The 12,668-nt window shown below is 55.5% G+C and overlaps 1 protein-coding gene across 28 annotated transcripts in view; it reads right to left on the bottom strand.

The window, feature by feature from the left end:
• The window catches only part of PTK2 (protein tyrosine kinase 2), a 256,802-nt gene that overhangs the window by 1,938 nt on the left and 242,196 nt on the right, over nt 1-12,668 (bottom strand). For 21 of the 28 annotated variants that reach the window (XM_045453525.1, XM_045453536.1, XM_045453522.1 and 18 more), the window contains 6 exons: nt 12,121-12,183; nt 8,711-8,750; nt 8,283-8,389; nt 5,209-5,217; nt 3,818-3,973; nt 2,637-2,717 (listed from right to left, as the gene is read on the bottom strand). In XM_045453525.1, the coding sequence (XP_045309481.1) occupies nt 2,637-2,717; nt 3,818-3,973; nt 5,209-5,217; nt 8,283-8,389; nt 8,711-8,750; nt 12,121-12,183 (456 nt within the window). The remainder of the gene's footprint in view (nt 1-2,636; nt 2,718-3,817; nt 3,974-5,208; nt 5,218-8,282; nt 8,390-8,710; nt 8,751-12,120; nt 12,184-12,668) is intronic. The other 7 variants (XM_045453544.1, XM_045453527.1, XM_045453549.1 and 4 more) reach the window with 1 other exon arrangement.

The raw sequence follows: 12,668 nt of genomic DNA, 5'->3' as shown, positions 1-12,668 counted from the left end.
ACACTTGTGCGCACAGTCTAGTGCGGAGAAGCCTGCGCACAACTACCTCCAATACGCTGGGATGAATCCACAATGGAAAGACACAATCCATTTGTTCTGGGAGGGTCAGGAGACTTCACAGAGAATGACTGTAGAAGGAGGCTGGCTCCCTCACAAGCCGTGACAAGTTACCTCCGTCCCGCTGGGACAATGGGAGGCCTAGGAGATTTTTAGCGAGGGGAATGCCATCGTCCGGAGAGGAATTCGGGCAACAGGGCCCTGGTGGCCGTGTGGGAGTGGGAGGGAGGGGCGGGAGAGCCACGGGCAGAGGAGGCAGCTCAGAGGCTGTTGTGGGAACTGAGGGGAGGGGGGGCGGTGGAAGGGAGGACGGAGAGGCCCAGCCTGCGGCGTGATGCCGACAGGTGCGCGGCTGCTTGTGTGTGTGTGTGTGTGGGGGGGGGGTGGGTGGGGAGAAGGGGGTTCCCGGAGGCAGGGGTGGCAAGGGCGTGGTGGCCCCAGCAACTGGGAGCAAAACCAGGAGCAGAATGTCCTGCTGAAGACAGACATCCAGCAGCTCAGGCGGAGGTCCCACCGGAGGCATCAGATATTTGCATCCACGTAAGGGGCGGAGAGCCACCAAGGAGAAAAAGGGTTTTGCAAGACAAGGGTGTGCGGCACCTTTGGGGACGGCCACGCTCGGGGCAGCCAAGAAAAGGAACCAGAGCGGGATGTGGGCCCGAGACACGTGAGGGAGGGTGGCTCTGAAGCCCGCGGGGGCCTCGCAGACGAGCCAGGATGGGGGCTCGGGGGGCACGGTCGCCGGTGGCCCCAGGCAGCCGCAGGGAAGGAATGGGGACAATCTGGCCCAGGAGGACCGGCTGCTCTCTCAGGAAGCACGAGGGGACAGAGGGACCGAGGAAGGTGGAAGCAAGATCAAATAAAGCTTCTCTCCTTTTAAAAAGCAATAATCAACAAAAAACGTGTACGCGAGAGCAAGTGGCACAGAAGCCTCAGGGCAGACGGAGAGGCAATTTCAGGCTTTATCGGCCGAAGTAAGAAGTTAGAAATGGCTCTGGCAAAAACACTTATGTCAGGATACCACTTTCTGGCCTCTGGCACTGGAACTTTCCCCCTTTTGGCAAAACTCTCGCTCGTTGTGGAAGCGACCAATTAAAGTCCCAACGAGGTAGACGAGCCAGCTAGCGCCCAACTGGCTAGGAATACACAGGTACTCCGCTCAGGCGACCTGAGGCCCTTTGCAAGGGAAGCATGGATACAGGCTGTGCCAGTTCAAGACGGGCATCACCTGGACACCAGGAGCCTCGGACACAATGTCCCGAGAAGAACTCGACCTCGATCTCATCAGGAGGGAACGTCAGTCTTCGCACAAAACCCCTCAACTCCTCTCTGGGAATAAATACTCTCCAAGGTAACTGGCCTACAGCCTTCCAAGACGCTGATGGCAGAAAGACGGGAGTCTGAGGACCTACTCCAGGCGGAAGAGGGCTAACAGACTGTCGCGGGGCGTCACGTCAGAGCTCTGCTGGCTGTGGACTAGACGGTGAGGCTCCCGGGTGTGGCCACGCACGGGGACAATGCGGGGCGCTGGTGGCCCAGGCTGCTGGAACCCTACAGCGTGTGAGAACCGCCTCCCGACCGGAGATACAGATGGAAACACTGAGGGTCAAACGGTTCACAGGAAGGAGACCGTGTGGTGATAACCAGAGACCGAGGACACAGATGTGAGACAATGTTAAAAGGCAGCGAGACTAGGTGGAGAATGTTCGGGAATTCTCTGCACTATTCCTACCACTTTTAAGTTTGACATCATTTCAAATAGAAACTAAGAAAACAAATGAGAACAGAGCCTGCTGGGCTGCAGGGCTAGGGACGGTGGGAAGGTAGGTGCAGGAGCTGGGAGGCGTGGGGACAGAGTAAGAAGGGGGAGCAAGGCTGGGGCAGCCTCAGACTCTGGGGGACAGAGCCACATGTGCGTGTGGCCCGGGCGGCATCCACCTCTGGAGGAGACGGGGGGCCCCCTCTGGAGGACAGAGCACACCCTGGAGGCCGGCACAGCTGGGTGCTTTATGAAAACAATGCAGCTGTGTCTGCTCATTTGTTAGTCAACACATGATGCACAATGGCCAAAAATGGCAAAAATGAGGATTACTGCTGAGAGACTGGGTTTTAGGTGAATTTTGATTCCTTAAAAAAATTTTAAAACACATGTTTTCACTCAAAAGGCACTTTTCGGTATCACTACTCTACATGGAAAACCGGCACTGTGTGCAAACTCTAATTTTTTCAGGAGAATTCAAGGGAGGAGGGTGGGCTGCCTCTCCTGGCTCATTTCTGTTGTCCTCTGGCCTCTCCCCAAGCTGGCGCTGGAGGATGTGGCCCTCACCCAGCCCTGCACCCGTGCTCCCCACCGTCCCCTACGAGCCGCCTGTCTTTTGGGCCCCGCCTCAGCGGCTGTGGAGCAGCATTGGAGCGGGATCTGACCGAGCCCAGTGGGTGCCGGCCCACGCTGCCTCCACGGTGAATGGCCATGTCCTGGCAGGCAAGCCACAGCCCACGGGCCTCGCTGGTGGAAGGTCACGACTTCAGAGCGCGTCCTGCCCGCACTGCCAGCGCAGGAAGGGGGCGCTGTGTCCTACCTCTCGGTGAGTGCTGGCTGGCAGGACTGGAAGGGTCTCGTCCACGGTGGCCAGTAATGTCCGCAGGGCCAGGCCGACTTCCTAGCAGACAAGACCACACCCGTGTCAGAGCACACGCAAGGACTCTCACGCCAGCAGCGCCCCTCGCCTCGGTGACAGGCCTTGTTTCCTTTCTAACACTGCATGAACATTTCCGTATTTCTTTTCCTCAGTACTGAGCCCTATCCGAAGTTATCAGGAATTTCTAACACTCAGATCTCTGAACTCTCAGGATGTGGTCCCTGGCGGGACGATCAGCCAGCCTCGAAGAGGAAGGACATCCTGACGCCCGCCAAGCTGTGGGCGAGCCTGTACAGCACGGTGCTCAGCGGCATAAGCCCGCCCCGAAAGGGTGGATGGGGCACCAGGCCCCTGGGGTCGCCACGTTCATGGGGACGCCGCCAGTTTTGCAAGGCGAGGAGAGTCTTGGAGGCCAGCTGTCTAACGGTGTGAACGTACTTAACACCAGTGTAGACCCTGCGGTGGCTAGGATGGCAAATTTTGTGTTTTACGTGTTTTACCACAATTTTAAAAGAAGCGTCTTTTCAAGCACACCTTTTGGAAATCCGGGCTTAGAGCCAAGCTTTACGGTGCTCCTTGCACTGCGGACACCCGACCTGCCCACGTGCCCTGCTCCGTGGGGGCCTGGCATCGCTTTTCAGAGCCTCTGGCACTCTCTTCCAGGACACCACGCCCCTGAACACAGCTTGGAAAGGTTAGGCTAGGCTAGCGGCAGGACGTTTTCATTTCTGTCTGACCCTCGTCAGAAAAGGCTCAGAGAGCACCCACACTTCAGAGAGCTGAGGGAAACGGCACAGCCAAAGCCCCCGACGTCCCTCTCCAGGACGGCCCCTTCCCCGGACAGCGTCTCAAGGACAACCGGTCTCCCGCGTGTGCGAGCTGGTGCTCCCACGGCAGAGCCGCATGTCCCGAAGGCGCGCACAGCGCTGGCACGCCTGCTTTCACGCTTCACGCTACAGGCTGGTCCGTATGTGTGAGCAGCAACTACTACAGGACCAACAGTTCATCCTGACTCAGCACGGTCACTGTGCGGGACCCTCACACACGGCTCCTGAAGCGCCAGGTCTGACTCCGAGGGTCCCCACGCCTTCCACGGGAGTGGGCACGCAACCGTGGTTTACCTTCACCATGGGAACGTACTCCTCCGGGGGGGCTGGCTGGATCTTGCTGGACATTTCGATGACAGCCTTCACCAGGCCCGTCACATTCTCGTACACCCTGTCGTTGGACCGGTCCAGGTTGGCAGTGGGCGGGGGGCTGATTTCCTGGGGCTGAAGCTGCAACACAGAAGCTGCCGTCACCTCGCCAGCCCCCACTAGGTGGCAGCACATCCTGGCAGCTGGGCGGGGGGGGGGGGGGGTGGGGGGGGTGGGGTGGGGGGTGGTCTTTAAAAGAGATCAAAGCAGATCGCACTGAATTTTTTGGTCTGACCGGGCTACGGCTCACTTGGAGGATGACAGCTCACTTGGAGGATGACAGGAAAGTAATCCATCCACGTGACAAGGGTCCGAGGCAATAATTTTTTTATAACTTTGAGCTCAGTTAAAGGGAAGGAGATGGCATCACACACGTTATACTAAAAGCCCCAGATTCTTCCAAAGAAGTGATTCAAGGCCCCTCCACAATCATTCGCCAAGAAAGAATTCACATATTTGGCATCTTTCAGAGGAAGCTGGTCGAGCGTTCTATGTCAGGGGGACGGACTCCTGCAGGAAGTAAGAGCTAGGGCTCAGCGTGGCGGTCTCCACACCACCTAACTTCGGAAACGTGCGTGTTCCCTGCACGACTGTTAGGAGCCGGCAGGTGCAAGTCTGTGAAGCGACACCACATGCTGGCAGGTGTTGCCGCCGGGAGCCCAGCGCTGCCCTCGAGGGTGGTGGGGCCTCAGCTCCTCACCTGGCCGCGTGGTGACGGTGACATAAAGGGGCTCATGTGCAGGCGCCCACCCCAGGGCCCGGGCACAGAGACACCACGAATGGGACCCAGGATAAGCCGGACTCCGACCGAAGGTGGCCGAGCTCAGGGTCTGCGGAAAGTCCCCAGCGGCATTTAATGGCCCAAGTTGGCAAGAGCAGGCACGGAACGGCAGTCTGTGTGTTTAAGAAGACTCAACCACAGCAGGTGACAGCAGCTGTTTGCCGCTGGATCTGCGGCCAGCGCTCGGTCCACACCTCTAGGGGCCACTCTGCACCCTCGGGCTGACTCTGTCCGAGGAGCCTGGGACCTGGCTGTTCTGAGTTTGGGATTCTCTCTCTCTGCCCCTCCCTGCCTTGGGCTCTCTCTCTCTCTCAAAAAATAAGTAAGTTTTGGGACATGGGACAGACGTGGACAGGAATAGTCAGTCACTGCAAAGATGCTCATGCCCCCGTCTCTGGCAGGTAAAAGGCTGTTTTTGGTGAGGAGCCCGGCAAAAGTGCGCCCCCTCCCCCAGGCTTCCTGATCTCTGCTAGAGTCACGTGCAGAGCGCTAGGTGTGAAGGAGTGGGACAGACACACAGACACGATGTGCTTACCCTCCATGGCTATTGTTGAACGGGAGGTGAGGAAAAGTTAGAGAAATTTATCAGAGAAAGGGAAAAAAGAAAAACAGTATTAATAAAGGCAGCAGACAAAACCCCCACAAAAACACACGAGCAGAACCGGAAGGAGCGAGTCTGCAGCCTGCCCGCGGCCCTCGCTGCCCGTTGTCTAAGCACAGCAGTGGGCCGGCCAGGTGCCCGCACACTCAGTCACGAGGCCCGCCACACACCAGGCTGGTCTGCACGGAGTGAGTGAGAAAAACACACAAAGCCTGAGAGGGACAATCTGGTAGCCGTGCGAGAAGCAAAGCACTAGGGACTTCAGAGAGAAAGGCACCGGAATATGCTCGCTGCACCGAGAACCGCCCGCCGGGCTTCTGGGCCATCGGGAGAGGCTGTCAACCTCGCTCCCCGAGTCCGGCCCCCGGCGCCTTCGAAAACGGGCTTTGTCGTTAGCCCTAGCACCAGAATAAAGACCCCTGGCTTGGGGCTGCGTTTAGAGACATCAGAAGCTTATTTTAAAAACAAAAACGGGTGCCTGGGTGGCTCAGTTTGTTAAGTGTCCGACTTCAGTTCAGGTCATGATCTCACAGTTTGTGAGTTCGAGCCCTGCACTGGGCTCTGTGCTGACAGCTCAGAGCCTGGAGGCGGCTTCGGATTCTGTGTCTCCTCTCTCTGCCCACTGCCCCCTCCACCCTGCTTGCCCTCTGTCTCTCTGTCTGTCTGTCTCTGTCTCTCTCTCAAAAAAAAAAAGATTAAAAATAAATAAAAAAAATAAATTTTAAAGAAAACAAAACAAAGCCTTCTTTTGAGCCAATTCTTATGGTTTACGGCTCCCTTATTTGAAAGTCACGACTTTTATTTAGTGCTTTTTCTTCTACAGCTCACACCAAGACTATCCTATTGTAACTTAAAAGATCCAGCTAACTGGGGAAAGGTAGCTATCTTGCTTCTTCCTTAGAATCATCTGGAACAAGTGTACCCTGTGGTATGAGAGTTAGGCAGAATCTTAAACTTCCAGGTACAACCCTCCAGTGTTTCCCCTGCATTAGAAAGAGGGAGGTTGTTCCTAACTGCATCACTTCAAAGACGACATCTCGTCTCTTACTTCCTGTGCCGAGTCATGTGCAGCCCTGTGACGCAGGCCACGCCCAGACCACACCAACATAAAGGCAAGGTTTCCTGAAGAGCAGCCCCAGGCAGGGCTCCGTCAGGAAGAACCGCCACCATTCTGGACTCTCGGAGGCAAAGGCTGCTTTATGCTAACCCATCCAGAGCTTCTGTTCTGTATTTGCCCTTCGCCCAAGGTGGGTCACAGAAGCACGGTCTCAGCGCTTCCAGGGACCATGCACAGTGACATTCCCGAAGCAATAGCTTCGTTTGGACAGGCATCTGTTCCTGGGTTCCTATTTTCTGGAGCCTGACAACTTGGAGACCCCTGGCGGGTACTTAAGATAAAGTGCCACCCTGTAGAGACATCAACAGTTCCAATGGCTCAGGTGGGAGCTTAAAGCCTCAGAGAATCCAGAATCAAAACAAAGCCACCAAAGAAACACCGATGTCTGGCTAAATGTTATCTGGATGAACTACATCTAAAGAGGAGTGTTTTTGTGTTAAAACAGTATTGCTCTTTGAGGCTGGATTCAGTAACCCCCACCAAACAGGTGGATAAGGAAGATAATACTTTATACTCTTTATTTAAAAAATCTTTGCTTAATACATTGTACGTGAGCATATTATTTCCGTGAAGATTTCCACCTGCTTGGTATATCAGAATACCCTGTGGGGTGCTGGCGCTGGAAGAGTCGTGGGAGGTGCCCCCACCACCAGCTGGGGAAACCGCAGAGGCCAAGCCCCTGGGCCCCGAACCAGGAGCAGCACTGACTGCCAGGGGCGCCCTGGGCCCAGCGGTACCTGTGCTGCGTCCCGCAGAGGGGAGGCTGGTCTGGCTGGGTTCACTCCCCGGTCCCTGCCCTGTGTCTGCAGGTGGCATCTTCTCTCCCTACAGCTACCTCCTGACCCCAGTATGGCAACATACCTTTCTCTCTGGAAATCAGCATGTTGGCTAAAGGCTGGCTCGGCCGGGGGGCCTGTGACCTTGAACACACCCTTTAACCTCTGTGAAGCTTGCGGTCTCGTGTGAAAAGTGGAAGCAATAATGAGAGCACTGATCCTGAGGGAGGCTGGCGTGAGGGCAGGTCCTGGCACAGCGTGCATGCAGGGAGGGCACCCGGTGATGGTGGGTATTGGTGAGACAGCGTCTTTTGACGGAGAACACAGCTCCGACTCTAAGATGCCACCCTCTGCAGGAGGCACTTCTGTATGTTCCTCTAGGGAAAGCAAAGCTGCCAACTGGACCAGCCATCACCTGACCACACAGATATTAAAACGTGAAAACAAGGTGTAGCAGACTTGGGAAACAGGATGCATTTTGAGAGGAAGACCCTCTCATGGAATGGCAGAGAACCCTTGCCTTTGCTTCTCTGGGAGAGGACGGCTGCTTGCGGGAGACCTGGGGCCCGACGCTGCGGGGCTGGCTGGAGCCGGGGTGGGGGATTCGGCAACCCCGACGGCCCCAGTCCCAGCCGGCAGGGCAGGTGGCGCGTGAGGGCGCCTGAGCCACACGCTGCCTTGCCTGGGGCTGGGTCCACGCAGCACACGCGCTTTACACGTGTGGTCCCACCTCCATCTGGAAAACGGTGGCAGTTTTCCACCACTTGGAGACAGAGGGGCCTGCGGCAGGTCTCCCCCAGAGGCACCCTGGTTTAATTACTTTTTAAAACCAGAAACCATCCTAGCACTTTATTGCAAAGAACCACTCTGCCTGATCAGAGGGAAACTACCTAGGAGGCTGAGCTCTGACTGAGGCCCTAGAATCTACCACGTGAGAGAAAAACAGAAAAGACAAGCTCCCGTCAAGCTTGTTCCTGCCTCCTGGACGGGTTCAGAGCCACACCAGACGGACGCCTGGGGCCCACGGTGGTGCCACTCTGCTCGTCCCGTCCTTGGCACTGACTCTTCTTCGTGTCACAGGTCACCGACCTGGAGCGAGAGGCTCGGACGCTCACCTTGACGCCCTCGTTGTAACTGTCCCCGGGGCTACTGAGGCTGGCGAGGCTGCCCAGGTGACCGGGGGCTCCAGGCCGTGGCGGTTTCTTTGGCGGAGCTGCGGGATCTGGGAAAGGGAAGGTGTCCCTGTAAGTGACGTACAGTAACACACGGCCCAGACAGACACTGAACACAGGTTCATGCTTCTGTCACACACACTAATCTTGGAGGGCACCCCGTGGAGGCATTTCTGACGCATCGGCGGGAAGGTCTGTTTTCCGATATGCTAGGCAGGGGCTGAGTTTGGTAAACATCATACTTGCTTTGGTCCACAGAGGAAAACGGGTTACAAAGTCATGAGATACTCCAAAGCTAAGAAACGATATCCAGGTAAAACCCACTCCCCTCCACATTGTAAAAACTTGACAGATGTCATGTCTTCACTTACCTGGTTTACCCACAGGCTGATAGATGTGTTGGTTTCCCGTCTGTGGGAAGAGAAAAGGTCGGTCACTGTGCCAGTGGGCACCATGGGGCGATGGCCTTCCCTCCCCTTCCGTCCCCTTGAACATCTGTGGTAAGCGCTGGGCTCTGAGACCAGCGAGATGGGGGTGGGGTGGGGGGCTGCCTTCAAGGCCTAGGTGGGTGGGGATCAGGAAAAAGCAAAGCTGCCAGCAGGGTGTGGGATACACAGGAGCGTGGACGGGAGCGGTCACGGACAACTTAAAATTTCCTTCAGAAAAACTACGTCTCCAGATGCCTCCAGTCCCCACCTTTCAGGAACACTGATCCAGGCCTCCCCAGCGTCGGGTCCGTTGCTCAGGAAGCCCCCTTCTTCCCTCCCTCCCTCCCGCTGGTCCTCCTCACAAGCAGGGGTGCGATCAGGAACAGAGACAGTTGGAGGACACGTGGCGCTGGGGTGTCACTGTCACCCAGGGCCTGCTGCTACAGAGCCACCGGGTCCCCACCGGGTTCCCGGCCCAGACGAGAAGCCAAAGCACAACCGGAAGTTCCTCCCAGGGACACCATCAAAGACTGTTCCGCTCAAGGCCAGGCCTGCCGTGCACTGTCACACCTGCGGTCCCCCGGAAACAACCTACCCCGGGACGAAATGAAAGCAGTCTTTTTACGCCTACATTCTACCTCTGGAGAGAGAGACTTACCTTGCTCAATTTAAGATAGTAAACTAGTTGCCACATACACATATTTTAAGGTGCTTCACTTTGTAACGTGAAGGGATCTACCTCTTTAAGATACAAAGACTAGCAAGTGGGGCACGCGATTAAAACTGGCCTCCCGGAACCACACGCACTTCCACACCCCTGGTCTTAGACACTCACAAACCTGTATGGTGTGAAGAATGAGGGCTCCCTGACAACCCGTTCAGTGTAGCACTGTACAGTTAACCTATTTATTTTTAAATGTGTATTTATTTTGAGAGAGGGCATGCACAAGTGGGGGAGGGGCGGGGGGGGGGCGGTTCCTAAACAGGCGCCTTGCTGTCAGCGCAGAGCCCGGTGCAGGGGCTCGAACTCACGAACCGTGAGACCATGACCTGGGCTGAAGCTGTGTCAGATGCTCAAACGACTGAGCCACCCAGGCACCTCTAACCTATCATTTACTTGACAGTTACTGAACGGCTCTGCTCCAGGCCCAAAACGAGCGCCCCCCCCCCCCCCCCTTGTGAAGCAGACAGTGTAAATGTAACCCAGGGAGCAAGATAGTAACAGCAGGAGCACATGACAGCACATTGCCAAGCCCGGTGGAAAAGGGAGAGGAGGACGGGGGCGGGGGGGAGGGGGGAGGGAAGGACACCGCAGGTTTCAGTAGGAAGATCAGGCCTTCTGAGAATGTGATCTGTGAGCACAGACTTGGGGTGGGGGAAGCCGTGAAGAACTCTGGGAGGGGCGTGGCCCAGTGACAGGGGATCCCCTGGCAGGGGCAAACAGCACGTGAAGAACCAGGCAGCCAAGGGAGCCAGAGGATGAGTGATGGAGGAAAAATGCAGGAAACGTGGCCAAAACTCTAAAATTGGACACAGCCTGTGAGTTGTGTTGTGTTTCCCAATCCAGGCAGTAAAATACACATACTTAAAAAGAGTTAAAACACAGAATTTTCTGGTTGATACTCAGGTAGCAAGGAAAGTCCAATTAAGTAGAAAATTCTATTCTAAGAACATTCTGGGTTAATTCAACAAATCTATGTACAATGCACTGTGCTAGGCAATCCCACAGGTTGGCTCTGGGAGGGGAGGCTCAGCAAAGTCTCTGCCTTCGCAAGGCCTATGGACGAGCCCGTGGCCAGGCTGTGCTCTGGCTGTGCCGCGTATCCAGCCACGGGCCCTGGGCCTCGGAGGAGTCATTCAACTGTCTGGGGCTTTGCGTTTCCGGTTTGTTAACTGAGGCTGGTAACAATTACCTAACACAGAGTTGTCACAAAAGGAACATGCTGTCAGCCTGTGTATTATTTTGAAAAGCCAAACACTTTCTACTTTCTATGCACACTGATGGGGTCGATTTCCACTGGCCAGTTACCAGTGTTTGTTCACTGTCTCATTCCTCCTTACAATCTCAGTCTTCCAGCCGAAGAGTTCTCCCTGAAACCATGGTGCATTTTCCAAAGTGTTAGGTTGGAGCGTTTCAAGAGGTGGGCCAAACCAGATTGTCGTCTCTAGCGAAGGGCTGACAGGAGATGGAACACCGCCATGGTCGCGGGGTGTTCTCAGCCCCCACGCAGGAAGCGACCACGACCTGAACTGCACCCCTTGAAGTGAGCCATCATGTTGGCAAGTGCGCAGTCTGGCATCTGGCACCGCGACAGGTAACCGTGGCCTGGTTTTCTAGGAGCCTCGGTTTACTCTTCTGTGGGGTGTATGGCACCAGTCCTGACTACAGGAGAGCTGAGGCCTCAGGGAGGGGGCCTGAGGACGGCACTCGGCACGGCTCCTTCTCATCGGTACTAAGCACCCGGGCCCAGCAAATGCTCCGGGACCGCCAGTGGACCTGTCCCGCGCTGTCCATTCCACAGGGTGTTTCTGGAGAACCCTTCTAAGATCCAGGCGCAGCTCCCTCCCTTATGTGCCCACTCCACACACCGTCTGGGGGCCTGCTATGTGTCCCGTGCTGGAACACACACAGTTCCCTTTTCTAGCAAAATTTCCTATTAGTGGTGTTCTCAATAGCCGCTTCCTTGAAAGGGGTTGACGTGCGTGCTGATCCTCAGCCTTACCAACTTAAGACAGACTGCCTGTCACTCGTTAAGCTTTCCACTCTATGGAAGGAGACCTGTGTGCCGAGTAACTGGTCATGTGACTTGCTGCTCGTGAATCAGCAACGTCCAATATTCTGCCCACAGAGCCCGCTGTACCAGCACATTCTGACCGGAAAGGCCCAATCTTCCCACGCTGGTGACTGAGCGCATCCTGTAGGGGCCAAGTGTCAGGGGCAGCTGGATCTCACGGTACAGATTGGAGAAGCCTTATTAGGGTGCATATCCATAGGTCTGTCACCCGGCAGGCACAGGTTTCTCTGTTGTACTGGCAACTTCTTGGACTGTTTAAAGAAATCTGCTTTTATTTTGCTCAGACACCTGCTGATGGAAATAAAACCATTTGACCTGTTCTCCCTAAAAGATCAGGGGAGTATTTCCAGCAGGCTTTAAGCACATTTGGGGTAATCATAAACCAGCTCTTTAAAGAGAATTTAGGCATTGCCCCTCCAAGCACACACAAGTAAAAAGCCTTGCTGTGGAAACTAGAACCATGCACCAAGAGGGCAGAACTAGCGAGCGACAGCTTATGTGCAGCGACAGCATGCATACCTCCCGAGTTTTCCTGGTGAAAACCCAGCAGCTGCTTACCGGGCCCTGAAGACTCCCGTCCTCCCTGTCGATGCTGCCTCGAGAGAGCCTTACGTCGGGTTTCTACGGCAAAGGAAACAAAATTGGACAGTTTCATCCTTGCTTTGAAAATCACGGACATATTCTGTATTAAGTCCCTTTCTCTTATGACACGTCGTCGTCTGAATGAGAAGAGTCGAAAGTTCCCCAGTTTCAGAAAAATCCTCAAACCCGGTGATGACAAACCCAGGTCCGTTGCCCCGGCAAAGCCCCTCTCTCCACATGCGCACAGCACACAGGAGTGTGCAGAAGCCCCGCGCAGCACGGTGAGGTCCGCAATTCCCCTCTCTTCCCAGCAGCACAGAGTTTTCTTCCCGGCAGAGAGAACTCCAGCCCAGAGTGGAAAAGAACAAGAACCCCTTCCTGCGTCCTGGCAGAGCAAGGTTTACGTGTACTTGGCTGTACCCCCAAAGCAGCAAACAGTCCAGTCACACGTCACTCCCCTTCCCCCACCCAATGCATCCATGATACAGAAACCAAACGGATTAATCTGGATTTAGTATACGTAA

Source organism: Leopardus geoffroyi, chromosome C3, assembly GCF_018350155.1.
Source record: "Leopardus geoffroyi isolate Oge1 chromosome C3, O.geoffroyi_Oge1_pat1.0, whole genome shotgun sequence".
Taxonomy (NCBI): Eukaryota; Metazoa; Chordata; class Mammalia; order Carnivora; family Felidae; genus Leopardus; species Leopardus geoffroyi.
Note: the sequence above shows the minus strand (reverse complement) of the source record. Positions and strands in the feature narration are given on the sequence as shown.